Here is a 26785-nt window from a genome sequence, read left to right on the forward strand (position 1 = left end):
TACTGTGAGGGGCCCAAAACAGGTAGACTATTAAAATAATAAAGGTGGTTTAATAAGTCATGGCAATTATGAAAGAACAATCACACATATCACAAGGGTTTTTATAAGTCAGAGTATGTTTGGGGAATTGTTCATCGCCTCAAAGTGGAAGGAGAACACCCATCCAGATCCGGCAAAGAGGTAACCTTCTAGTTAGGGTTTCAAACTTAGTACCAATTTCCAAGTGCGCCCAGGAAGCTGTGGAGCTCAGACTTTGAGGCTAAGCACTCTGCCTTTCTCCTTCATCCTGGCCCACCACCTCCGTTCAGAATCTACAAAGAGCTGTGGAATCTTGAAGGGCAGCATCTACTAACGTTCATTACAATTTCAGGGGTAACAGCTTCTGAGTTAAATGAAAGGTGTTTAGTGTTTGTTTTTAAACAGAAATTAACTATGCTATTATTTCAATGAATATTTCAATGAAATATGCTATTTCAACACAAGAAACCACTGGAAATCTCTTTGTTTTGTGACCTAGAAGTAGACATGGAGAGTCTAAAGGGAATCAGAGGTAGATTTCTGGGAAGATAATGTTTTATGTGTTTATTTGTCTTCCAGAACTCCAAATAGTTGCGTTGGCAGGCAGGCTGCTCTATAACTGCCCCCTTCTGAAGACTCAGAGGTGTTTACAGAAACTGAAAGTCCCAGCAGTATATTTCCATGAGCTCATTACCAGTTCCGCTTATACCCTTCAGATGTTGCATGTGCAAATGAACATCCATGCAGTATAAACCCCTGCCTTGAGCTTTTGTTCTAATTACAAAGTAGCACAAGTCAGAAACGTGGTGACTATAACATCAGGGCATCTTTTTAGAATCCCTGCTTTGGTCACTATTATTCAAAGCAACTCCAATGCCATTTCTTGCCTGCCTCTTTATGCTAATCAGCCTAGCTCCCTCGGCCCCTCCTCCTTCAGCTTCCTTTAAGAACTGTTCACTTTCAGCTGTCACAGAGGGTAACTCAGACCAGGCTTGGAAATCACTGGATTTAACTCAGCAGCACTTTTTAAATTTTGTGTATCTTATTCTAGCAGTCCTCTCGAAATACTAGAGGCATTAGGTTTCGTGTCAGCAGATGGGTCAAAACATTGCCAAAACTGTAATTGGTTAGAAATAGTTACTTTGTAGGATTTTACACTGTAAAGGGGAAAGCTTCAAAGTACTTTGAAATGAAAGACGAATTAAGCTGTGCTTTTATCCAAATGAATTGGCATCTTTGTATGTAGGGGAAGTTATATTGGTCAATATTTATTTCAAGGATCATGACTAGAAAGCACTTGGAAGTTTATTAGAGAAGTAAATGTTTTACACTCAAGGACAGGATCTGCATGTACCTCTGTGGCTCTGGGTGTCTGGTGAAGACCATTTTAGGTGACTAACCAGGGGAAGGAAATGTCCTAGTGATACTGGAACCACAGCCGTATTGCCAGCACCATGTCTACTGCACAGAGAAAAGACAGCAGGCACCTGTTTAACAGTTTTTATACCTGTAAACTGAAGCTTCCAGAAGACCAGCGACAGCAAGGTGAGTCAGCCAGGCTAACGCGTTCTGTGACCTGGCCATTTGCATTCCAGGAGGAATGGTAGGCTGGGGAAGTGCCTGGGGAATCTCTGGTTGGAAGATGCTTTATAATCTTTGATTTTTTTTTTTTAACTCTGAGAATAGACATAATAGTGATGCATAAGGGTGAGTTAACTTGGGTTCACTCCTGGTTTTTAAAGGACTATGGGAGACTATCAAGAATGCTATTCCTTGGACTTGTCCTTCTGAGGCTTATGTGCTGAGACTTCCAGCCACTGTTGTTTTTCTAGAGTATGCTATATTTGTGTAATTCAAAACACCCATCCAGGGAAGGCTAAATCAGCTACAAGGGGAATTTGCTGAGATTAGCTTTATGTTACACTGGAACTGTCTTCCCTGTCCTGCCACTAATGGCACACTTTTGGATTTAAAGTTGAAGCCTAATTTTGCCTGGATCTCTGACTCACTCATTCGTGGGAAAAATAAATATATTCTTGGCTCTTTCCCTGTTACGATGTAGGAACAGCTGGAGAAAGACAGTGAAAAGGGTCACATTTCACATGATGGGCACTCATTCAGACTAAGCTATCTACCTGGCAGCCATTTTCACCATCAGTCTTTTTTAAAATTTCAAATCCACTACCCAGCCAGCTGCATCAATTAGTGGCAGATGGCTGACATGAATAGACAAGATGATCTTTCCAACCCATTCTGGCACGGACAGCAAAGGACACTTGAAAAAAAGGCAGGGTGCTGTCACAGATGACATCATCACTCCCCAGAGGTTAAGGATTGGCCCCGGACATTTCTAACTTGCCCTTAATAACCACTGATGGATCTGTCTATGTAGGGATCTAGGCTGCATGCTCTTTATTTACTTTTCCACAGACACGGTTTTAGATTTTAGTGGCATAGACAGAGCTGGCTAACGGGCTGAAACCTCCCATTTCCAAGGTGGCACCTGTGTGCTAACGTTTGCATGAAGGTGTCAGGCCACTTTCTTGCATTAGTTCCTGGACTTCATGCTGTACAAGGCTTACCATAGTGGGGGTAGAAAATGCTTTATAATAAATGGAAACAGCAAAAACTTTTGAGACCGTTCGGTGTCATCAGGGCTGAAACAAGTCATTTTAAACTAACTGCTTTAGCATGTAAAGTCCTGGAATGTGCCAGAATTTAATCATAGCACTATAAAAGTTGTGCTCTTCTGTTAGTAAACGCTAGTCCATCATAGGTTTTTGTTGGCTGTTCATTTTGTTTGAAATGTTTAAAGCTACTTCCCCACTCCAATTGCTAATGTAATATTTATTATATAAAATTTGCCAGGGGGAGCATAGAGGAGATGGTTAAAATCACCATCCAGAGAGTGTTGTTCTTAACCCTTTAGTGCATAGTCTTCCAGCCTTTTCTTCTGTGCCCATGTACAACGTACTCTTTTGCTTGATTTTTAAACAAAATAGAGTTATTTTATATATAACATTGTATGAACTGCTTTTTAATTTAATAATTGATTATGAACAAATTTCCATGTCATCATTCATGTGCATATATTCTTCTACAACCTTATTTTAGCTATTTATTTATTCATTCATTCATTCATTCATTCATTTAAATTTATTTTTGAGAAAGAGAGAGAGCATGAGTGCATAAGCAGAGAAGGGGCAAAGAGAGAGGGAGAGAGAGAATCCCAAGAAGGCTCCACATTCAGCATGGAGACCGACACTGGGCTTGATCCCATGACCCTGAAATCATGACCTGAGCCCAAATCAAGAGTCCAGTACTCAACCGAGTCACCCACGTGCCCCTCTGCAGCCTTGTTTTTAGCAGTTGTATGCTCTTCCTTAAATGGATGTAGTAAAATTCCTTTAGGCAATTCTCTATGATTAGACATGTATTTTATTTCTATTTTTTCCCTTTTACAAACAACATTGTGTTTAACCTAAGCAAATGGATAAATCATTGCAGAGGTAAGATTATTTTCTTGGGATACATTCTTAGTGGTGGAATTGTGAGGTCAAAGGATATATATGTTTTTTTAAGATTTTTGTTGTTGTGGGTTTTTTTTGTTGGTTTGTTTGCTTATTTTTTGACAGTTGGCCCTCCAATCAGCAGTATAGGGGTATATTCTCAGTAATATTGGGTATTATTTTTATTTTTCCCCAATTTTCAAAGTGGAAAATACTATGCTACTGTGGTTTTAATTTAAGGCAGGCTGTCTTAATGTTCTCTTCCTTTATTGGCCATACCCAGAGGAGACTGGAAAAATCATTATGATGACATACTTCCCAAAATACCAAGAAGACTAGAAGTCTAGTCTTTTTTTCTCAGACTGAAGCTTTTGCCTAGAATATTTTGAAAGCAACCATATTCTTCCACAACTGAGTCTCAAAATATCAGTCCCCAGAAACCACAATCCATAAGGCTGTAAAGCACGTGAATGCAATTGAGAACAGCGTTCAACAGCATTGACTGCTACAAGAACTATCATCTAGAGATCTGAATTGACAAGTGACACTGGGCAGTGTTTGCTATGCTGCTGAGTAGCATTCAGTTACTCTTCTGGAGTTTAAAAGTATTCATTGAGCATAGTGGCCTTGATTTTTTTTCCTCCAAGCTACATTGGCACCTTGCTATTATGCAAAGTTCAGCAGAGGTCCAAGAAAGCAAAGCGATTGGTTTCAGAGAGTGAGGTCTGGCTATGGATTTGTTTATGGAGGCATTCTGAGTTTGTGGCTTTGGCCTACCCCCCCCCCCCCCACCAACCACACCAAAGTTCCAGCTTTTTAATATACAGACCATGATTAATTGGCATTTAACTCCTCAGAGGGCATAACCAGATTCAACACATAGGTACTTTCTAACCCTCCCTGCTATATGCTGAAGTGCTTTATGTTATAAAATTGTACTTTTTGGGTGATCATTTAGATAAAAGTCACTTATTGTTTAGCAACTATCTGAACGACGACTATGCAAAGCACTGTGCCAGACATGGTACATCAGTTGAACCAAGCCAACTAAACTATGGTTTCCAGTCCCCATAGTATTTACATTCTACAGCAGCAGATGCTAAACAGTCCAGCACAGGAATCCAGTAGGCTTCTCTCCCTACTTGTTGCTGTCTTTATAGATTCTTCTGTGATAGTTCAAATCCATTTATCTATAACATTGATCTGAGATCACATTTATAAACATTAACTTATATGTCTACAAAGCCTCAACAAAGTTCAGTTCACATTACATGTGCGAGGTAGACTTAACCATACTTATGTTTTATAAACCATATTTATGTTTATATACTTTAAAATTCACAAAGTAAATGTTTAGAATGCTTTAAAAATTACACAATTCTCAATACATTATCTTATTTAATTCTTACAATAGTCAGGTGAGGTAGTGTATTAGTCAAGGTTCTCCAGAAAAACAGAATCTCTAGGATGTGTGTGTGTGTGTGTGTGTGTAGATAGAGAGAGATCAAAATTTATTTTAAGAGATTGCCTCACACAATTAGGGAAGATGGCAAGTCCAAAATGCACTGTGTGGGCCACCAGGCTGGAGTCCCAGGCAAATTGCTGACCAACATTACAGTTGAAATCTGAAAGTGGTCTGCTGGCAGAATTCCCTCTTGCTCAGGGCAGGTCAGTCTTTTTTATATCCAGGCCTTTAGCTGATGGATGAGACCCACCAACATTCTGGAGGGCAATCCGCTTTACTCACAATCCACCAGTTTAAATGTAAATATCATCCAGGGGCAGCTGAGTGACTCAGTTGGTGAAGTGTCCAACTTCAGCTCAGGTCACAATCTCACAGCTTGTGAGTTTGAGCCCCGCATTGGGCTCTACACTGACAACTCAGAGCCTGGAGCCTGCTTTGGATTCTGTGTCTCCCCCTCTCTCTTTGCCCCTCCCCTGCTCATGCTCATATATAGCTATCTCATAAAATCCATGATTTTTGAGATGCAATGTTTAATTTTTTTTTACTGATCCATATCAGAGAAACTTCTCTGCAGATATTCAAGATGCATTAGTGTTCCTTCTGATTTTTCTTGCTCTGACACCAACTGGGTGTACTACAATTTAATTAAATTCTGTCATTATCCAGAGTTAATGAAGACTCCAGAAGTTAAGGGCTCAGTCTCAAGAGACCGATCCACTTAAATGCTAGCTACAAATTTCAGGTGTCTCCAAGCCACCTCCATTTCTGCCTGGATGACTACAAATTTAAGGCTTCCCACAACTCTCCCAGGTTTGAAAATTTGCTAGAATGACTCACAGAACTCAAGAAAGCCCTATACTTATGATTACCATTTTATTATAAAGGATACAAATGAACAGCCAGCTGAGCAGATACATAAGGCAAAGTGTCGGGGGTTTCTGAGCACATGGAGTCAGGGTATCCCACTCTCTCAAGACATCAGTAAGATCATCAGCCAGGAAGCTCCAGTAAGCATGGTGTCCAGAGTTTCCACATGGGATCTCGCTACATTTGCATGATTGATTAAATCAGTGACTATGATTGAACTCTGGCTTCAGTCTCTCTTCCCTCTCTGGAGGTTGGAAATGGAAAGTAGGGCTAGAAGGTCCAAGCCTATACAACCTTGTTCTTTTTGGTGTGGCCAGCCTCTCCCTTGAGTTTCCTCGTTAGCATAACAAAGACAAATGGCCATCAGTTAGGAAATTCAGAGGGTTTTTCAAGCTCTGTGCAGGGAATGGAGAGCTAAAACCAGATCTATTCTTTATTACATCACATTTTGGCTGTCATTTTCAGGATGAATTCTTTTCTTAATATTAAGACAGTTTCCTGCAAGTCAAGGAGCACAGATTAACGCCCTCAACCACTTATTTATTCAGTACAGTTTTTACCAAGAGCTGCGAGCTATATTAGACACCAGAAATGCAAGTTTTTCTGCCCAAGTTTATTTTCTGTCATGTGCTTTTTTGAGGAATTCAGTAATAAGAACTCAGCTAATGGTACTTTTTCAACTTTTTGGGTGAACGAAAAAGTGATTTGACTCCATAATATTGTGACCCTGCTGCATTAATCCTCATTCTGTGTATTTTGGCCACACTCCTCTTGAGGGTTTCAGAAGGCACTTAATTTAGCTTTGAACTTAGTAAATATAAATATAAAGGCTAAGTGGGGCATGTTTACTGTGAGACCAAATTTGCTCTGAGTCTAAACCATAAAACACAAATTATATTTAGATTGCCGCAAATGCACTATTTCCCTTGAAAATACTCTGTGAACATTTATGAATATACTTAATTTAGAACACTTAAAAAATTTAAGTGCTAAGGAATGAAGATACAACCATGAGAAAGGAAACGTAGTGGTGGCAAACAATGAAATAATGCCTTTTATATGAAAAGATAATGTGAGATACACACATTATGCTTCTCAAAATAGATTTGTATTAGGTTTCCTTCTTTGTGATTCTAAAACAGTGAAATGGCATAGACAACATGACATCTTTTGGGTGATACATGGCTAAATAAACGAGGATCAGAGGAAGGAACCCTGCACATATTTTTGTTTTTCTTCCACCAAAAGGGAACCTCAAAGTGGCTCAAATGAGTTTTGTTCTATCTACAAAACCATTACTCACATTTAAAAAAAAAAAAAATCTTTTTTAACGTTTATTTATTTATTTATTTATTTATTTTTTTTTTTTAACATTTTTTATTTATTTTTGGGACAGAGAGAGACAGAGCATGAACGGGGGAGGGGCAGAGAGAGAGGGAGACACAGAATCGGAAACAGGCTCCAGGCTCCGAGCCATCAGCCCAGAGCCTGACGCGGGGCTCGAACTCACGGACCGCGAGATCGTGACCTGGCTGAAGTCGGACGCTTAACCGACTGCGCCACCCAGGCGCCCCAACGTTTATTTATTTTTTGAGACAGAGAGAGACAGAGCATGAACCGGGGAGGGTCAGAGAGAGGGAGACACAGAATCTGAAACAGGCTCCAGGCTCTGAGCTGTCAGCACAGAGCCCGACGCGGGGCTCGAACTCACGGACCGCGAGATCATGACCTGAGCCGAAGTCGGCCGCTTAACCGACTGAGCCACCCAGGCGCCCCCCCCCCCCCCATTACTCACATTTAAAGGCACAAATTGGTGGAAACAAATATAGACCATTTAAAAATAACTAGAAAGGAGAGAACTCATATTCTATTAGATTTGATCATATTCAAGCTCCCACTCAGTGCAGGAATTCTTTCCACTAAGCTTTCTTAATAGATGGCACATTTATGAGGATCTGAAATATATATATAATGGTTTAAACTCCATCTTCCCACTTCACACTCATTAGGATGGCTACTATCAAAAGAAAAAAAATAGAAAATAACAAGTGTTGGCAAGAATGTGGAGAAATTAGAACTCTTATACACTGCTGGTGGGAATGGAAAATAGTGCATCTGCTGGAAAATAGTATGGCAATTCCTCAAAAACTACAAATAGAATTACCATGTGATCCAGCAATTCTACTTCCAGGTATATCCCCAAAAGAAGTGACAACAGGGAATCAAACAGGTACTTGCACACCAATGCTCATAGCAGCATTATTTACAACAGCCAAAAGGTTAAAGCACATCTTTCCATTGACAAGTGAATAAACAAAATGTGGTATATATATGTATATATATATATATATATATATATATATATACACAAGAAAATATTATTCAGCCTTAAAAAGAAAGTAAATTCTGATACATGCTACATCATGGATGAATCTTGAGGACATTATGCTAAATGAAACAAGCAAGTCACAAAGAGATGAATACTATATGATTCCACTCATATGAGATTGCTAGAGTAGTCATTTTCAGAGACATAGAGCAGAATGGGGGTTGCCAAGGGCTGGGAGGGGGAATAGGGAGTTATTATTTAATGGTATAGAGTTTCAGTTTTGCAAGATGAATACGTTCTAGAGATTGCACAATAGTGTGAATCAGTTAGCACTATTGAACTATGTGCTTAAAAATGAGTAAGATGGTAAATTTTACGGTATGAAAAAAATTTTTAAGCCATTACTGGCCAAAGCCATCCCTAATTATGTTTCTGAATTTGGGCTTAAAAAAACAAAAACAAAACAAACCTTCATTTTTCCTATTCCTAAAACCAAAACTAGAAGGAAATATTCTGCTCATCTCTGATTCCCAAAAGCTATTTCTTTGAAAACATTAATAAAATTAATAAACTCCTAATTTTTACAAAAAAAAAAAAAAACAAAACATTACCAATATCAAGAATGATATAGAGTGTCATTATAGATCCTACAGCTATTAGAGTGATAATAAAGGAATATTATGAATAACAGTGTGCCAGAAAGACACCAAAAAAAAAAAAAAAAAAAAAAATTCAACAGCCACTCACATAAAAACTCCAAAAGGATTTAGAATAGAAAGGAACTTCCTCAACCCAAAAAGAACATTTTCAAAAAACTGACAGCTAGTATAGTGCTTTCATTGTCAATGAAAGACTTAATACTTCCCTGTGAAGATTGGGAAGCAAGCAAGGATGTCCACTATAGTCACTTCTATTCAACATTATGGAATAGGACTGAAGGTCTTAGCCAATGTACTAGGTTAAGAAAAAGAAATAGGGGTGCCTGGGTGGCTCAGTTGGTTGAGCATCTGACTTTGGCTCAGGTCATGATCTCATGGTTTGTGAGTTCGAGCCCCGTGTTGGGCTCTGTGCTGACAGCTCAGAGCCTGGAGCCTGCTTCTGATTCTGTCTCCCTCTCTCTCTGCCCCTCCCCCACTCATGCTCTGTCTCTGTCTTAGAAATAAATAAACATTGGGGCGCCTGCGTGGCTCAGTCGGTTAGGCGTCCGACTTCAGCTCAGGTCACGATCTCAGGGTCCGTGAGTTCGAGCCCCACGTGGGGCTCTGGGCCGATGGCTCAGAGCCTGGAGCCTGCTTCCGATTCTGTGTCTCCCTCTCTCTCTGCCCCTCCCCTGTTCATGCTCTGTCTCTCTCTGTCTCAAAAACAAATAAACGTTAAAAAGAAAAAAAAAGAAAAAAAAAAGAAATAAATAAACATTAAAAAATTTTTTTTAAAAAAGAAAAAGAAAAAAATAAAATTTTATATTTTGGAAATAAAGAGGTAAAACTATATTCACAGATGAATGATAGCTGGTATAGGAAAAACTTTAGGAATCAATTAAAAGAAAAAAAAATACTACAACTAATAAATGAGTTACCAAGATCACAGATAACAGCATACAAAGTCAGTATACTAAAAACAACCATATTTCTATATATTAGCAAAGAATAATTGGAAGTTGAAAACTTTTAAGTATTCTTTTAGTAGTACATTTTTTATAAAAAAAATAGTAAAGGAGTTATTAACAAAAGATGTGCAAGACCGGTACACTTAAAACAAACATTGTAGAGAAAAGCTACAGAAGATTGAACTAAATACATAAATTGGAAGGTTCAATTTATTAAGATATTAACCCTCCCCAAATTGATCTAGAGAGTCAAGGCCATCTCAATCAAAATTCCCGCAGACTCTTTTTTCCTTGACAAGCTAATCTTTAATTTATAAGGAAATGCAAAGGACCTAAAATAGCTAAAATCTTGAAAAAGAAGAACAAATTTGATAACTTATGCTTTGGATTTCAACTTATAATAATCAAGATGGTATAATATTGGTATAAAGTTAGAAAATTTATTATTGAAACAGAAGAGGGAGCCCAGAAATTGACTCACTCATTTTTGGCCAGTCTTTGACAAAGATATCGAGATAGTTCAAAGAAGGAAAAGATACTACTTTTTGTAATACCCCTGGAACAAATAGCCCTCATTACCCACCTCACACAAAAATTAATTTGAGATGAAATATGAAAACACAGAAGCTTAATCTGTAAAACTTCTGGAGGAAAAACACGGGAAAATATTTTCATAAATTGGAACAGGTAATTTTTACAGACACAGAAAGTACTAACCATAAAAAATAGATAAACTAGACTACCAACATTAAAAATATTTGTTTTTTAAAAGATTACATTAATACAAGAAAAGAGAAACTGAGAGATGAGTGCCTGGGTGGCTCAATTGGTTAAACCTCTGACTTTGGCTCAGGTCATGATCTCACAATTCGTGAGTTCAAGCCCCATGTAGGGCTCTGTGCTGACAGCTCAGAGCCTGGAGCCTGCTTCAGATTCTGTGTTTCCTCTCTCTCTGCCCATCCCTCTGCTTGTGCTCTGTCTGTCTCTCTCTCAAAATAATAAACATTAAAAAAAATTTTTTTTAAAGAGAAACTGGGAGAAAACATTTGTGATATATAGATCTGGAAAAAAAGCTTGTAATCAGAATATGTAAAGAACTCAATATAAACAATTTGATTAAAAAATAAGCAAACAATCTGTCAGACACTTTAGAAAAAGGACATATAAATGTCTAAGAATCACATCAAAAAATGCTCAACGTAATTAGTCATCAGGGAAATGTAAATTAAAACCTCTGTCAGATATCACTTCCCATTCACTAGAATGGCTAAAGTTAAGAATGCCAATGATACTGTGTTGCAGAGACTGTAGAGCAATCAGAACTCCTATGTATTGCTGTAAAGTGATACGACCACTTTGGAAAATAGTCCGGCAATTTCTTTTATCGCTAAATCTACGCCTACCCTATGATAACCGATCACATTCTTAGGTATTTTCCCAAGAGGAATGAAAAACAAAAAGCTTAGAGAAGAATGTTCATGGCAGATTTTATACCTATGAGCTCCAACATGTGAACCACTCAAATGTACATAAGCCCGTAAATGGATAAGCCAACTGTGGTATGTCCGTAGACTGGAATGTTATCCAGGAGTAGAAAGCAGTAAGTTGAGGTTACACATAACCACATGGATGAATCTGAAACTGTACGACATTTGGGGGGTGAAGCCAAGAGGCTGGTCTATGGGGTGAAGGACCAAGGGCTTGGCACATGTGCAGCTCATACAGCAGTACGCTGCCGCGCATGGGCTGGTAAGCTCTGGCAGTAGCATAGATTCTAACCCTTATGCTGTGTGATGGAAGGCCATCTCCTGAGGATGCTGTAGACATCTCAGATGGAAAATTCTGCTAGGGCAACTGCAAGATCCCTTTCAAAACCAAGATTCTGTGGTTTGCCCCCAATTCTTTCATTCATTTTGATGTTGTCTCCTCAACGGTGTTGTGCAAGTTCTTTGGGAGCAGTAAACTGGGTTTATACTGGAAACCACTCACAGCACTACATGTCAACGGTAAACAAATCATATTTTGTCATATGTCATCCTAACCCAAAAACTCCAGAGCCTGTGCTATAGCCCGAGTTTCCTTCCTCTCATGTGGGCTCATTTAAGTACCTGCAAACGATCTGAGTGATGGCTGGCCCTTGAACTCAGTTTGTCATTCAGTTTTAAATGTGTTGCTATTCGAGTCACCAGTTGATCTGTATGTAAACCGCTCACCACATCCAAATGTCTCCCAAAAGGGGTATTTAACTGTAAAACAATAGGTAAGAAAATGCAGCAGTATCAGTGCAAACACATCAGATCAGAGCAGGTGGCCTGCTTACTGGGCTAGCAGTTTTCACTGAAATTTAAATATTTGCATGACATATGTTTCTTAAACTGCATGAAGTGTGAAAGATTGCAATGTACCACTTTTGGAACTGGGCCAATATGGCCTTGGAGAGATGATTTAGATTTTAACAAAATAAATAAGAAGTATCAAAAAGTCCAAATTAAACAGAGGCTAAGCAATAGTCATTATTATAACTCGCTTTTTTTTTTTTTTTTTTTTTTAGCATTTATTTATTTTTGAGACAGAGAGAGACAAAGCATGAACGGGGGAGGGTCAGAGAATGGGAGACACAGAATCCAAAACAGGCTCCAGGCTCTGAGCTGTCAGCACAGAGCCCGACGCGGGGCTCGAACCCACGGACCGCGAGATCATGACCCGGGCCGAAGTCGGCCGCTTAACCGACTGAGCCACCCAGGCGCCCCAATATAACTCACTTTTTTATTTAAACTGGGGACTCTATTCAGAATAAAGTGCTGGCTCAAAGTGCTCATTATATTAAATCATTAACTTGACTTGAAATCTTAACATTTAGGCCAGGTAAATTTCACACCTGACTTGCTTTTTAATGAAATCTATTGGTAAAGCTAGCATAATAACCAAAGGCAGGATTCAAAATGCAGTAAATACTCATATCCAGTAAAAAGCTGCATTCCTTCTACCCAATGATCAGATATCTCACCCTATGTAGATGGTCAATAAATAAGCACGAGGTCATAAGAGTGAGATCTAGATTACTGACAAGAGATGATGATAGTCGGAAGATACCTTTTGATACTAAACCATCAAAGAGCATGAAACATGCATCTGTGAATTGAGCCAGAAGGAGACAGAGGCTAAACTGTAACTGATGAAATGGAAACTGACCTATATACTCGAACGGGAGAGCGAAAAGATTTTTCTAAGTCTCCCGTATCACTGCAGAATGGGCTTCAGGTCCTAAAAGAACCCACAGCTAACAGGACACAAGTTCCTTTCCCTCAGCAGATGCAGAGAAAGTACCAAGTCTCCGGACATGACAGCTTAGTAACTGGATTGTCCCTCTTGAGTAGGAATCTGTAATGACTGGTTTCAATAATTGGCTCCAAATCCTTTCTTGTTCTGATAAAAGGAAGTAGTTCATGACAAGAAGGTATGTTACCATCTGGAGAAAAAAGAGTAAAGCAGGGAGACTTGATGGAAAAGGACCATTTTGGTCTAGGCCTGTCTGTGTTAAACTGTAGTTGACTTGCAGAGAAATGAAGTCACAGATAAGGATTTATGTGTATGTGTGTTTTTATAAATTGAGTGTGAGTAAGACATATACCAGAGCTACAGATTATGAGGGTCTATTCGTTCAACAAGACCGACTTTGTCATAAGGAACTTCATGTATGAAGTATGGATTCAAGTGTGGATTAGTTTTGGTATTAGTTGCCATTTTTCTTTCTGAAAATTGAATACACTAAAATTAATTAGTAGAGGTGATTGTTTTGATCGTAGGCTGAAGCAAAGTAGATTTTGAGGGACTTGCAGAAAGCTCTAGCTACAAATAAAAAGAGAAAAAAAGCATAAAGATTTAGAAAACAAATCTTCAAAAAACACCCATAATAGATGTGCCGATGTCTTTCTAATTTTGTAAACATTTCTTATATTTTAAGGTTTAAATCCACAATATTGTTATTGTCTTTTACTTTGCTCGTAGCAGGCTATTAATGTTTATTTAGTAAATCAATACTTTTTCCCCAAAAGTTCATCCAAGTGATTAATATTCCTAAATTACTGAGTGTTCGAGCTTTAAACTCCACTTAGGGCAATGGATCTTCACATACTAGAAAACTGAAAGCAGAGGAGAGAAGTGACTTACTCAAAGTTAATAGCTAGTGCAAAGAGCCGGTACTATACTTCTACATTTGTTTGAGAATGTTATGAAGAAAGGGCCAGCATAATAAAAAGTATCTACAATGCATTAAAAAATTAAGACAAAATAAACTTGAGTTGTACCTTATTTAAAAATACCCACAGAAAGAGTATTTACTTGAGTAATAATCTTAGTATTAAGCAGGTAGAGAAAATGATGAGTATACGAGGGAGGGGAAGGAGAAACAGGAAGAGGGAGGAAGGGAAAAGCGCGGAGAAGCGAGGAACCAGGCACTAGAGAGAAATATGCAGCCAATTGAGAGCAAAGAAAGGAGAAGCAAATGAAGAAAAGCTGATTTAAAAAAAAAAAAAGGTCCAAAATGTGCTACATACATACACCGGGATATTATTCAGCCTTAGAAAGCAATGAGATTCTTCATACATGCTACAGCACGGATGAACCTTGAAGATACGCTAAGTGAAGTAAGTCAGGTACAAAAAGACACAGATTGCATGATTCCACTTCTACAAAGTGTCCTAGGGCAGGTGGATCCACAGAGTCAGAAAGCAGAGTGTGGTTTGGTGGGAATGCAAGCTGGTGCAGCCACTCTGGAAAACAATATGGAGGTTCCTCAAAAAACTAAAAATAGAACTACTCTACGACCCAGCAACTGCACTACTAGGCATTTATCCATGAGATGCAGGTGTGCTACATATGCACCCTCATGTTTACAGCAACACTATCAACAATAGCCAAAGTATGGAAAGAGCCCAAATGTCCATCGATGGATGAATGGATAAAGAAGATGTGGTATATATATACAATGGAGTATTACTCGGCAATCAAAAAGAATGAAATCTTGCCATTTGCAACTACGTGGATGGAACTGGCGGGTATTATGCTAAGTGAAACGAGTCAGAGAAAGACAAAAATCATATGACTTCACTCATATGAAGACTTTAAGAGACAAAACAGATGAACATAAGGGAAGGGAAAAAATAATATAAAAACAGGGAGGGAGACAAAACAGAAGAGACTCATAAATATGGAGAACTGAAGGTTAGTGGAGGGGTTGTGGGAGGGGGGATGGGCTAAATGGGTAAGGGGCACTAAGGAATCTACTCCTGAAATCATTGTTGCACTATATGCTAACTCATTTGGATGTAAATTAAAAAAATAAAAAATAAAATTAAAAAAAGAAGAAAGTAGAGTGTGGTGACACAGGCTCTGGGGAGAGAGACATGGGGAAATAGCACTTCGTGGATACAGAGTTTCAGTTTAGGATGATGGAAAAGTTCCAAGATGGACGGTGGTAATAGTTACGCATCAGTGTGAATATACGTAATGTCACTGAACCGTACATTTTAAATGGTTAAAATGGTAAAATGTTATGTATATTTTCCCACAATAAAAAAAAAAAAAAAACACTTAAAAGAAATGAATTGATTACAGGATCTCCTCTAATCCTTTCTTTTGGACTTATCACAATAGTTCACTGATCATGAAAACTTGAAGGAAAGAAAATGAATAGATTTAAAGGCTTGTTCTCAGTTTTCTTGAGAATTCTTCAAGTCGTATACATTTGAAAAGTGAAAGTTTTTCTCTTATAGTTTTCTTTAGCATGATGAACAAAATGTTTCTGGTAAGGCTTACAAATTGCTACCTGGCCTTGACTTCTGCCAAACTAGCTCTAAATCAATGCAATAAGGTATCTGCGGCCGGCATTGCTGTATTCCTGCTCATTTCTGTGCCCGTGGGCCAGCAGGGCATTTCAGTGACGATGAATGGCCGCCTGCCGGCTTCTGTGAATTCCCAAGAAGAGAATGAGGTCTGGGCCTTCTGGGCTTGTGAGCTCCTTGGGTGGGCAGTTCTTGCTCCTTTCTTCTGGCCTAGGCCTCCAACATCTTGTTCTCAGGGGAACAACATCCATTTAGTCTTGTGGAAACAAGAAAACAAGGAGCCTTTTTTTCCTGCTTGCTCAAAGCCTCAGGACAAAGAGGAATAAGGAAAAGAGATTTGGAATTAGAAGAAGCCGCAATCAAACTTCTCCATCCGGTCTGTGTCCTTGGAATCTAGGAAGGAATTTAAAAATAGTGTGTTTCTTTAGTGAAGAGGAAGAGCTTAAATTTATCTGAATTCAGTGTATGAAGCTACGCTTCAGCCATATTGATTTATTAATAGTCTATGTGAAGAGTGACTTCTTACTAATATGGTATTTCGTGTCAGAATCACCTCTTTACTTTTAGCAGTACAGAAATGCTAGAGAATTACTTAAAATAAAGAGATACCATTTTAAACCTGTGCATGTGCCTGGTCAATATTAATCTTCAACATGTCATAAAACCTTGACTATATTTCTGTTCCCCCTCCCTCAGCAAAATGGAGAGACCCATTTCTAACATATGGAAGCAGTTTCACACCGCAAGTTATTCCGAGGGGAAAATATGTGATTCATAAATGCTGTCAAATGAAATATGTATTTCCAAATGGTACCAAGTTGACCAAGCACATCCTATGACAGATTCCACATCTTTATTACCCCATATGCATAAATGAAGGAACAGTTTAGAGAAGGGCAAACAGCCCCTTTTAGCATCCTCCATCCGGAAGTCCCATGTTTGTTGCTGGGACACATATTCAAGTAATCAAAGATTGCAAGTAACCTTATCACAACATAGCTTTATTTATAAACAAAATAACACCTTCAAATTATGGAGAAATGGGTATGCTCTGTCCAAAGTAATACATTCGTCTGGGTTATTTTCGTCAGCTGAATATATATATATATTGACAAGAAGATTTTAGATGGCAAGGTTCACCATGCCATTTGCCTGCCGACATTCCAAAACAAACCTCTTTGGTCAGAATACGAAGAGAAAATGGTGAGACCAAGTGAAGCATCTTACAGTGTTTACAGAGGGCAAAACCAAAGTGCAGCTAGACTAACACAGTCTGTGGCCACATCTCAACGAGGCTTTTACAAACCATGGAAGCAGGAGAACCCTCAGAGCCCAGGCACATCACAACTTCAGAAGAGAGGAAGCTGTCAAGTAGTCATTTAACTCACAATGGAAGCCAGGAGGGACCCTTTCTTACAGGAAAAATCTCTCCCGTGCTTTAGTCCCTAAATATTAGCTGTCTGGTCTCAGGCACATCCTGTAATTTTAGAGGCTTTCTTTTCTCATAAGCACAAGGGTCTAATAACCTACTTTTTGAGAATCCTGTAATTCAGTAAGAGCGGCAGCTTACTGAGCATTTCGTACGTGCCAGGTGTTTCACCTCCGTTACCTTGCAACTCTGTGAAGTATGTTTTATTATCTCCGTCTTACAGACAAGGAAACCTGGGCTCAGAAGCATCAAATGCCCTGCCCTGGCTTATTGTTAGTAAATTCAGGAGATGGAATTTGAATCCAGGTCTCTTTTCCAACAAAGCTTGGATTTTTTAAAACCACGCATTCCGGACCTTAGTAAGGATTCATTGAGTCACCAAAAACTAATATATTTAAATCTGTCTTACAATAGGTAAAGTAGGATGGAAATGGAAGTCTTTAAATTACCCCAGTGCATAAAAGAAGCATCATGGGAGGTCACCAAGGTCCAACCTTTTATACTACTTCTTAAGGTCATATTAAGTTAAACAAAAGGCAAAAGGATAAAGATTAGTCGTGACATGCATAAGCATATCATATAGTAGCTACTGTCTTTAAGAATGAAAAAAAGAAATAATTTAAAAAGTCGGGGTGCCTGGGTGGCTTAGTCGGTTGAGCATCCGACTTCGGGTCAGGGCATGATCTCGCAGTCTATGGGTTCAAGCCCCGCATCAGGCTCTGTGCTGACAGCTCCGAGCCTGGAACCTGCTTCGGATTCTGTGTCTCCCTCTCTCTGCCCCTTCCCCGCTCATGCTCTGGCTCTCTCTCTGTCAAAAATAAATAAAATATTAAATTTTTTTTTAATTAAAAAAAAGAATTTAAAAAGAAACGAAAAAAGAAATTTCTTAAATTTAATAATTTAAGAAAGAAATTCCAGTTTTGACACTGGAATAATAGTAAAATTTAATGGCGTATGCTATGATACCTATTGAAAAGGTCACCACTCACCCCCAAATATAAAGCATACTACACATGATGACCGTATCTTTTGGGGTCAATTACAGAACACTCTCAAAATTATAAAGCCATTTTTACCCCTCACCATTGTGTTTTGATTGACAGAGTGATTTTGCCAGATGTTCTATACCACATGACTTAATTAAAATTATTTGTTATTTAATCTGTGAACCTCTCTACTTACACAGGCATTAGTGAAGTGATTTTGAAAAATAGGAAATTTTCTTCAGTTGAATTCCTGCTGCTATAAATCTCCAGATTCTAAAATGCAAGTGAAATTAATTCACTGGCTATCGCCCACTACCGCACATAACTGGATTATAAATTAAGCAGCACAGTTTAGAGGTGAGGTTGGGTGAATGCATTCAACACGGAATTCTGAGGGCTTGGTCCTGCCTCCAGAATGGTAGCAAGGGCCATGTTTGACACAGAGTCTGAGTCTTTTTGCTTCTTGCTCACATCAAAGACTTTTATTATCTCTATGCCTTGATTTTCCAAAGTTGGTCTGTGTATACATCTAGACCGATGTACAAACCAAGGGAGGAAAGTGTCTAGACTCTTTAGAACTTACGATGAACAGATCCCTTGAACACTATCAGTATGAGAAGCAGATGGGTTCAGAAAATAGGATGGCTTGGGCAAACTCGGGGTGATGATGGTTGTGTTCAGTGGGTTGAGAGAGAGTTTTCTCATCTTCTCCGATTTCCTATTATGAAATGATTCCCATTCTGAAAATGAGTGATTTCTTTATCAGCGTGGTATTGACGAGAAGAGGAGTAGCTTTCTTTTTCTGTTCTAATGTTGATTTTTTGTCTCTAGTGTGGGCCTCTCATAATGAATCAAAACTAGAAATGCTCGATTTCTTCGAGTTGGCAGTTTCATAACTTCATTTTCAACAAGAACTTAAAGCAGCTCAAACAAATTAGACGTTAGTTGAAAGGCTGAGTGTTTTTCCCTTCTACTTCATATACTGTACTACTATAACAGTTTTATATTTATAGCACACAGAATTGGTTATTGCTTTAGCAGCAATGACCAGTACTGGAATGCTTCCAGCAGGATCCATTCATCCTGTGTCTCAAGTTGAGCTAGTAGCTTTGTGAATCAGCCTGGAAACTTCTTGTGTAAACTGCCTCTATTTTCCTCTGGGGTCCTGGTTATTTTACTTCACCTCAGTACAAAACATCTCATAAAATAGAACCAAGAGTGTTCCATCACAGTTAATAGTGTCACTCTGTGGCCCTACCACCCCCTCTGTAAAGACATAGTTTTTTATATGATGGTGGGTAATTTGTTATTTCATTCTTCTTGCATTTTTATTGAGCTCCTCCGTGTAGGGCTAGAAATAAGTACAGAATATCTCATGCTAGTGCTTCCCTCATAAATTGGCAGATTCCTTTTTCTTCTGGGGCTGCCACTTGCCCTTATTAAAACTGTCTTGGAGGGGTTCCTGGGTGGCTCAGTTGGTTAAGCCTCTGACATCGGCTCAGGTCATGATCTCGCGGTTCATGGGTTTGAGCCCCGTGTCTGGCTCTGTGTTGACAGCTCAGAGTCTGGAGCCTGCTTTGGATTCTGTGTCTCCCTTTCTCTCTGCTCCTTCCCTGCTTGTGCTCTCTCTTTCTCTCTCTCAAAAATAAATAAACATGAAAAAAAAATAAAAATGTCTTGGAATATTTTAATATAATGTTGAGGTTTGTTTTTTCTTTTTACAAAAATCAAGATTATGATTCAGACCCTCTGTGTCTCTTCTTTCTGGGGTTCCATACAGAGACTAAGGTCACTTCCTATGATTTGCCTATTTTTTCTACAGAAGATCTCATTTTTAGAGTTGAAACTTCAGAGGTTTCAAATTTTTGGTGAAGAATCCTAGTACTATGGCAATGTTTTTGATGTAGTTTATGCTTCCAGCCTAATTTTTTGCCTCTCAGAAATGAACATTTTAACGAACATTTAATAATCTCAAGCCAAGACATTTTCCAAAAACATTTTTTTTTTCAGGGACACCAACGTCAGATTTCAGACATATCAAAACAGCAAACAAACTTTTGCATTTGAGAGGAAATCATTAATGGCTTCAAGCAAAATATCTGAATGACTGATTTCAGCATCAGTGTCAATATTTTAATATCCTTACTACAGAGATTTCTTTTGAAGTCTTCTGAATAGCCCTTAACTTCAGCTTACACTGAATCATAATCATAGTATGGGGTTTGAGTAGCAATCCTTTTCTCATTAATTGTCAGGTTACTCAGAACATCTGGAGAGTTAGTCACTGACTCCAGGAATCTCCACTGCCATCTTCCTAAATGTGGTATCAGGTGACAGAGACCTGGAGGTGCTTTCTAGGACTACCTCTTAACCATATGTATACATCACCTAGGGATCGTGTCAAATACGATCATTCTGTAGGTATGGGGTGGGCCTGAGAGTTTCTGTTTCTAACAAACACCCAGTGATGCTTCTGGTCTACCTGGACCACACTTTGACCAACAATCTCTAAAACTCTGTATGGACCACAGCCTGAATTCAGGCTGTGCTCCTGACATTAAAAGAAGAAGAAGAAAGATAGGGGCTCGATGAAGAGAAATGAGGAAGAAAACTAGGGATAAGAATATGGTAATGAGTGAAAGGAAAAAGAAAGATCTTTGAGGAACAATGAGGCATTTCCCTCAGACTAACAAGAGTCACAGAGTACCCACAGGTAATATCGGACTGGAGGGGAAGAGGACAGGGAATCTCACTTTTATTGAATGTCTCCTGTGCAACCTGTGGTCTGATATATTGCTATATGTTTATGTATGGATGGATAGATGATGCTAGATAGATAGATGATAGGCAAATAGATACTGGAATGTACTGTAAATATCTGGATATATAGAGAGATGTGTGCAAATATAGAGAATAGATAGATGATAGATGGTTCTGCTTTGTTCCAAATGGGTTTGAGGAGGAAGCCGTACGAGATGCTTCTATATGCATACATTGCTTCAAGCCTCATGACAAGCTTTTAAAATATATACACAGAGACACAGATCATAAAACTGAGGCTTGGATTAATTAAAAAAAAAAAAATACAGTTCTAGGACTATTTGCCTTCCGAGCTCCCAAATCCATGCTTTGACCAGTTAGAGAGCTGGACACAAGTCAAAGAGGGTGGAGAGGACAGGGGCATAATGAACAATGTTGGAGCCTGGGCTAAGACAGTGCACAAGGAGAAGAAATTAGAGAAGAGGATGTGGCAGACATGTGGATAGGCCCAGGAAGAAAGGGAGAGGAAAAGGCAGGACCTGCCAGGGCTGCAGCCCAAGTGGATAATTCCAGTCCTGGTAGCAATTAAGAGGTGACCCATTTGGCATCACCTGCCTCTCAGTGGGAGGGGTTGTTGCCACTCTCTTTCCTGCCAAGTCCGTTTCCACAACCTTTCTGGCCCCGGCTAGGGCAGCCTGGTTCTATCCAGTGTGGAGGATTCAGTGTTCACCTTTCCCCAAATCCCAACGCAGCAAGAGGCGGTCCGCAGGACTCTGCTGTGTAGTAGAAATTTGGGGCCCCTAAGGGTGCTGGTCCTGTCCCCGCTGGGACTCTGAGTTGGGGGTGCTCCGTGCTCAGTGTCTTTCTCCTCTTCTGGATCTGCTTTTGGCTCTGCAGATCCTTTTGAACCTCCTTCTCTGAGATGATTCATTGGGAAAATCCTCCAGTTACGTTTTGATGAAACATATGAAAATAAAGGATAGGGACAAGGCCTTATGACCCACCTAAAACTGGGGGAGAGGGGAATTATGGTACATATTAGAAGGAGGAAAAGTTTATATTTACTCACCTTCAGCCTCATCTTGTACCACTGATCCTCTCTCTCTTACCTTGCAAGGTGGCTTGTACATGGTCAACCCTCAATACATATATTTTTTTTAAATAAATAGATTGATTAATTAATACATTACACACTTGATCTTAGCCAAAAGGCCGAGAAGCGATTAATGAATACATTATAAAGCAAAAAAGCATAAACTTAAAATTAGAAAATCATAAGAACCTTGCTTTTATTTTGAAAATTTCCTACTGGGTTAAGTAAAAAAACTGTTATGGACCCGACGGCTGGATAAATGCTTACCTTTGGCTTTGGCTTTGGAGCCAAAAGAACTGCTTGGAAGGGGGGAACAGAATCCAGATGGAAGAGGAGGTATGGAGATTATCTGCTTTGCAACTTATGTGCTGGGCCGAGTCAGGGAGAGAGGGTGGCTATGCTGAGGCTAATAAACCTTCAATCAGACAATGTATCCCTACATACCAGCACAATGCCTGGCACAGAAAGGATGCCCAACGAATATTTGTTGAATTAATGAATAAAAGTGACATTCTTACTTTATCATATGTTCTCCAAGCTGCAAGTAACCCTTTACGATTTCCTCCTTAATGCTGCATTGAAGAGTGCTTTTGCCTGTGTTTAGCTGAATGTTTTGATTGAGGGAAAGTCAACGTGTTATTTGTCTAGAATTAGGCCTCATCATGCTATTTTAGGCATAACTATCCTAAGTTTGGTTTAGAAGAGGCTGATTTATAATTCCATTTCATAAGTATTCCCCTACACATTCACGAAGCCTATTTTCTTTCAAAGTCACTGGAGTTCTCATTTCTTAACTCTAATATAATTGCTGAACAGGAGCTTGTTTGAGAAGGAATAAAGAATTGAACGATAGTTTCATGTGGATGGGACTGCCAGTATGTTCTTGAGTATTTTCTGCTGGGACTCACTTGGTTCCAAGGACAGACAGTGCAGTAAAAAACTTGCATGAAAAACTGAGCAGGTTATCTCCGTGGACCACAAGAAGTACCCCCAGGTCATAGGGCCCCAGGAGCTTGGCAAGAGTGGCCTGGCAGAGTTTTGACACTCTCTTACGGGATTCAAATATGGGGAACTGGAGAACCCCTTTCTGGCATATAACAAAATGTAATTGGCAGTTCCTTGAAACTCCTCAGTGAGAGTTTTATTTATTCATCCCAGGGATGGCAAATTACCTTGGCTTGTATGCCAGGACAATATACTGGTAATGGCTATTGAAAACCTATAATGAGAAAAATTCTGAGATCATATTTGGGCTCATTAAGAAAGTGTCATTTTTACTTCAATTTAAAAAAGAAAGTGTTGTCTTAAGTGGTCAATGTCAGCTAAGGATTGGTGGCGTGCCATATATTTAATATTCTTTCTTTAAAGCTTTTTTTTTTGTCTTGTAAAAATCTAAGCAATTATATCTAAAAATCCATTGCCACATACACTCTGAGAGGTAAGTACTGTTATAGTCTTCATTTTGTTTTCCGATGAAGAAACTAAAGATACAAACATATTATTTCCCCAAGAATTAGTGCTACACAAGCCTCCCTAACTACAGAGCCTAAGCTCTTAACAAACATGTCATTTTCCCTAAGAATTCTGGAGTGCTGATATTTAAATCTGTTATCCCTCATTTACACCCTAGAATAAATGAGTTTCTCTCCATTGTCTTACCTAAAATAGGAAAATATAAAAGATTAATAAGGTCAATGGGGCTGAAGACAAAGTTTATCTACTTTACAACACTGTTTTAGACTGATTTTTAGGGGCACCTTGGGTGGCTCAGTCAGCTGAACATCTGACTCTTGATTTTGGCTCAGTCACGATCTCACTGTTTATGAGTTCCAGCCCCACATTGGGCTACATGCTAACAGTACAGAGTCTGTTTGGGATTCTCTCTCTCTCTCCCTCTGCCCCTCCCCTACTCTCTCTCTCTCTCTCAAAATGTAGAAACATTTTTTTTTAACAAGACTGATTCTTAGTTTAAATATTTAAAACATGGCAAGTATTTTCCTCTAATCAAGGAAGTATGCGTTATTTCTGGATTATTCTAAGGATCTACTTGAGATCCAACCCAAGTAGAAGAACTGTTCTTAGATGACATTTTTCAGCCCTTTGTGGTTTTTCATTCTAAAAGTAAACATGTTAATCATTATGCCCTAATGATATTCTAAATGCAGGTAATTATACTTTGTTTTCCTTAAACACTTAAAGTGTGTTCTTTAATGGGATGAGCTCACTATTTGTGGAAACAAATTATTATCACTTTCCCCAACTATTTATATGTGTAAATAACTGAAAATCATTTGTAAATATGCAAGTTCTAGTGTCCATGTAAACACAGTTTGGATTTTACCTAAAGGCAGGGAAAAACACAAAACAAAACAAAAAATCTTCAAATACTCGTAGTTGGTGTTAGAAATGTCAGAATATGATTTGACTTTTTGCCTGTTCTTTTCCTTTTACAGAAAAATCTGTCATTGCTCAGCCAATATTTGTTTTTGCAAAGAGAGAACAAACTTTTAAGGTAAGACGAAGCTACTTTTCTTTGTTTGATTTTCACTTTGACCAAGAAAATTATCTCTCAAGAAGCTGCTGTTACTAAATATCATTGCTGCCTTAGTTTAGGCTCTTGTTCTTTACTTAGCAGAGAAGTGCCTCCAGAATATTTATATAGTCGGTTTTTACTGGCAGCAATTCGGCTGAAATGGGAGGCCAGAGGCCTTGTCTTGAAGCTATGAATAACATACCATTTTTACCAAAATTATAGGGTTTTTTGGAGTGACTTGGAAAGGGGCAGGACTGAAAGAGGTCAGGAGGACTGAGACTCCTTGTGGGTCTCCACCACTGACCTAGCTTAAAACTGGGTATCAGATAAGTTCTAAACTCTGATACTTGATTTAAAAGGGATCTTGAAGAATTTATCTGCCTTTTCAGCCTCGTAACTAAAAGCCACTGCTTTGAAAGACGAACGATAAGATTCATGGCTTTTCTCTTTAGCTTGATTAGGATTTTCTTGTTATTCGTTCTTGCTTATGCCAGGTCATTTACCCTACCACCCACAAAACTAACTAAAGAAAAGCTCAACCCCAAGCCCTTGTCGAAAAGTCCGTTTCCTGGGCCCCACCCCAGGCCAACCGCTTCAGAATCTTGAGAGTTGGTGTTTCAAAACCAACCAACTTTTAAATCAGTTCCCGCAAGCAATTCTGCAGTCACTGAAATACAAAACCGCTCTACGAAGACTTTGCTTTTTCTTGAATACATACCTAGTGAGCAAAGGTGAGTGGCTTTAACCTGGCCCATCTGAATAGACCTGGCTTTTGAGAATTCTCTGATCAAGTGACAGGGTGGAATTCTGACCTAAAATCAGCAAGTACTCAGCTCTCATTGACAGCTTTGCTTCTTTCCAGAGACCTGCAGAAGACACCCTGTACGAAGCAGCAGAACATGGTAATGACTTACATCCTTATTTCAAAATCAATCTGCATACAAAGAAAATAAGCAGGCACAAGCATGTAGACATGTGGCAACAACTGTGTAAAATGTAATGGTTTTTCTTGTGTTTAAACATGAAAGGAGAGTGGCTTTTGTTTTGACAGATGACATGTAGGTCCTGAGAACCTGACCCTAGTGACACTAAACTCCCTTGTTTCTCCATTGCCTGTGTCTCAACCTGCCAAAAACATTCTCTGTACGATCTCAAAATTCGTATGCAGTTTCTTGCTGAAGCCACTTGTTTCTAATTGTTCTTACTAGGATGATATGCCTACTGCTTTATAATCACCAAGCTGTTACCCCCAGTATTTAAACTTGTGCTTCAGGAGTTAACATGTTATCAGATGATGATCTATGTAGGCAAGAGGTAATTCTATTTGCCTTTCCATATCTTTGCTTGAGGATAATTTGTTATCCAAGCAATTTTACCCTTCACATTGAATTTCTTACAGAGTCTAATGGTTTTCTGAGAAAGCGCGTACGGTCTTCATCTTTTACTTTGCATACTACACATCTTCAGTCTCAAGGAGGTAGGTATAGACCTGACTGTTGGCCGTTCACTGTTATGTTTACTCCGAGTGTGAAATTACTGAGAAACCTTCCAGATGGAAAATGTTTTAAAAGTCTACCCATCAGATAATGTTTATAATAAGTTGCTGTATGAGGGGCCCCTGGGTGGCTCAGTCGGTTAAGTGTCCAACTTCAGCTCAGGTCATGATCCCATGGTTCGTGAGTTCAAGCCCTGAGTCAGGCTCCGTGCTGATAGCTCAGAGCCTGCAGCTGCTTCAGATTCTGTGTCTCCCTCTCTCTCTGCCCCTCCCCAACTCGTGCTTTGTCTCTCAAAAATAAACATTAAAAAAAAAATGTAATAAATTGCTGTATGAAAACAGCAGTCTAAAAATGGATTGTATAGTGAGTCACTATGTACAAATTCAATTTATCAACATTGGATGAAAGATGGAAAGGACATAAGCCACAATGTCAGCAGTGGTTGTCTTAGGTAATGGGATTACAGGTGATTTGGGGTTTTCTACCCACTCTTTATATTTTGTTGTGTTTCCAAAGTGTCTGCATTAAGTATGCATTAGCTTTGTAATTAGAGGAAACTGCCATTTCTCCCTAAGTAACCACCTACTTAAACAAACAGATGTTTGCCTTCAAAAGAACACTTTAAGAACTTCATCGTGTACGTATTCGGAGTAAATCCATAACTTAGTTTGCCTCTCTTCTCCACTCAAAGCTCATTGGTGATCCCTTTTATAAATGACCGCATTGCCCCCTGCCTTGTACTACAGCTATTTGTGTGCGTGTCTGCTTCCCACTGTGAATTCCTGGGGGTCATCTTCTTGCCTGATAGAGTATCTTACACGTGCTGAGTACTCTGATATTTATTGGTCCGA

General features: G+C 39.0%; 1 protein-coding gene and 1 pseudogene across 3 annotated transcripts in view; one reads left to right on the plus strand and one right to left on the minus strand.

Moving 5' to 3' along the window:
• Nucleotides 1-1453: 1453 nt before the first annotated feature.
• Nucleotides 1454-26785, plus strand: part of RANBP3L (RAN binding protein 3 like) — a 45978-nt gene continuing 20646 nt past the window's right edge. Inside the window, exons 1-4 of one of the 3 annotated variants that reach the window (XM_042908034.1) lie at nt 1454-1563; nt 24359-24417; nt 25301-25340; nt 25838-25915. In XM_042908034.1, coding sequence (XP_042763968.1) covers nt 1473-1563; nt 24359-24417; nt 25301-25340; nt 25838-25915 — 268 coding nt within the window. In that variant the 5' untranslated portion in view covers nt 1454-1472. Of the gene's footprint in view, nt 1564-24358; nt 24418-25071; nt 25170-25300; nt 25341-25688; nt 25753-25837; nt 25916-26785 lie in introns of those variants that run through there. The other 2 variants (XM_042908014.1, XM_042908023.1) reach the window with 2 other exon arrangements.
• Nucleotides 21925-22036, minus strand: LOC122203177 (annotated as a pseudogene).

This window comes from Panthera leo, chromosome A1 (assembly GCF_018350215.1).
Source record: "Panthera leo isolate Ple1 chromosome A1, P.leo_Ple1_pat1.1, whole genome shotgun sequence".
NCBI lineage: Eukaryota > Metazoa > Chordata > Mammalia > Carnivora > Felidae > Panthera > Panthera leo.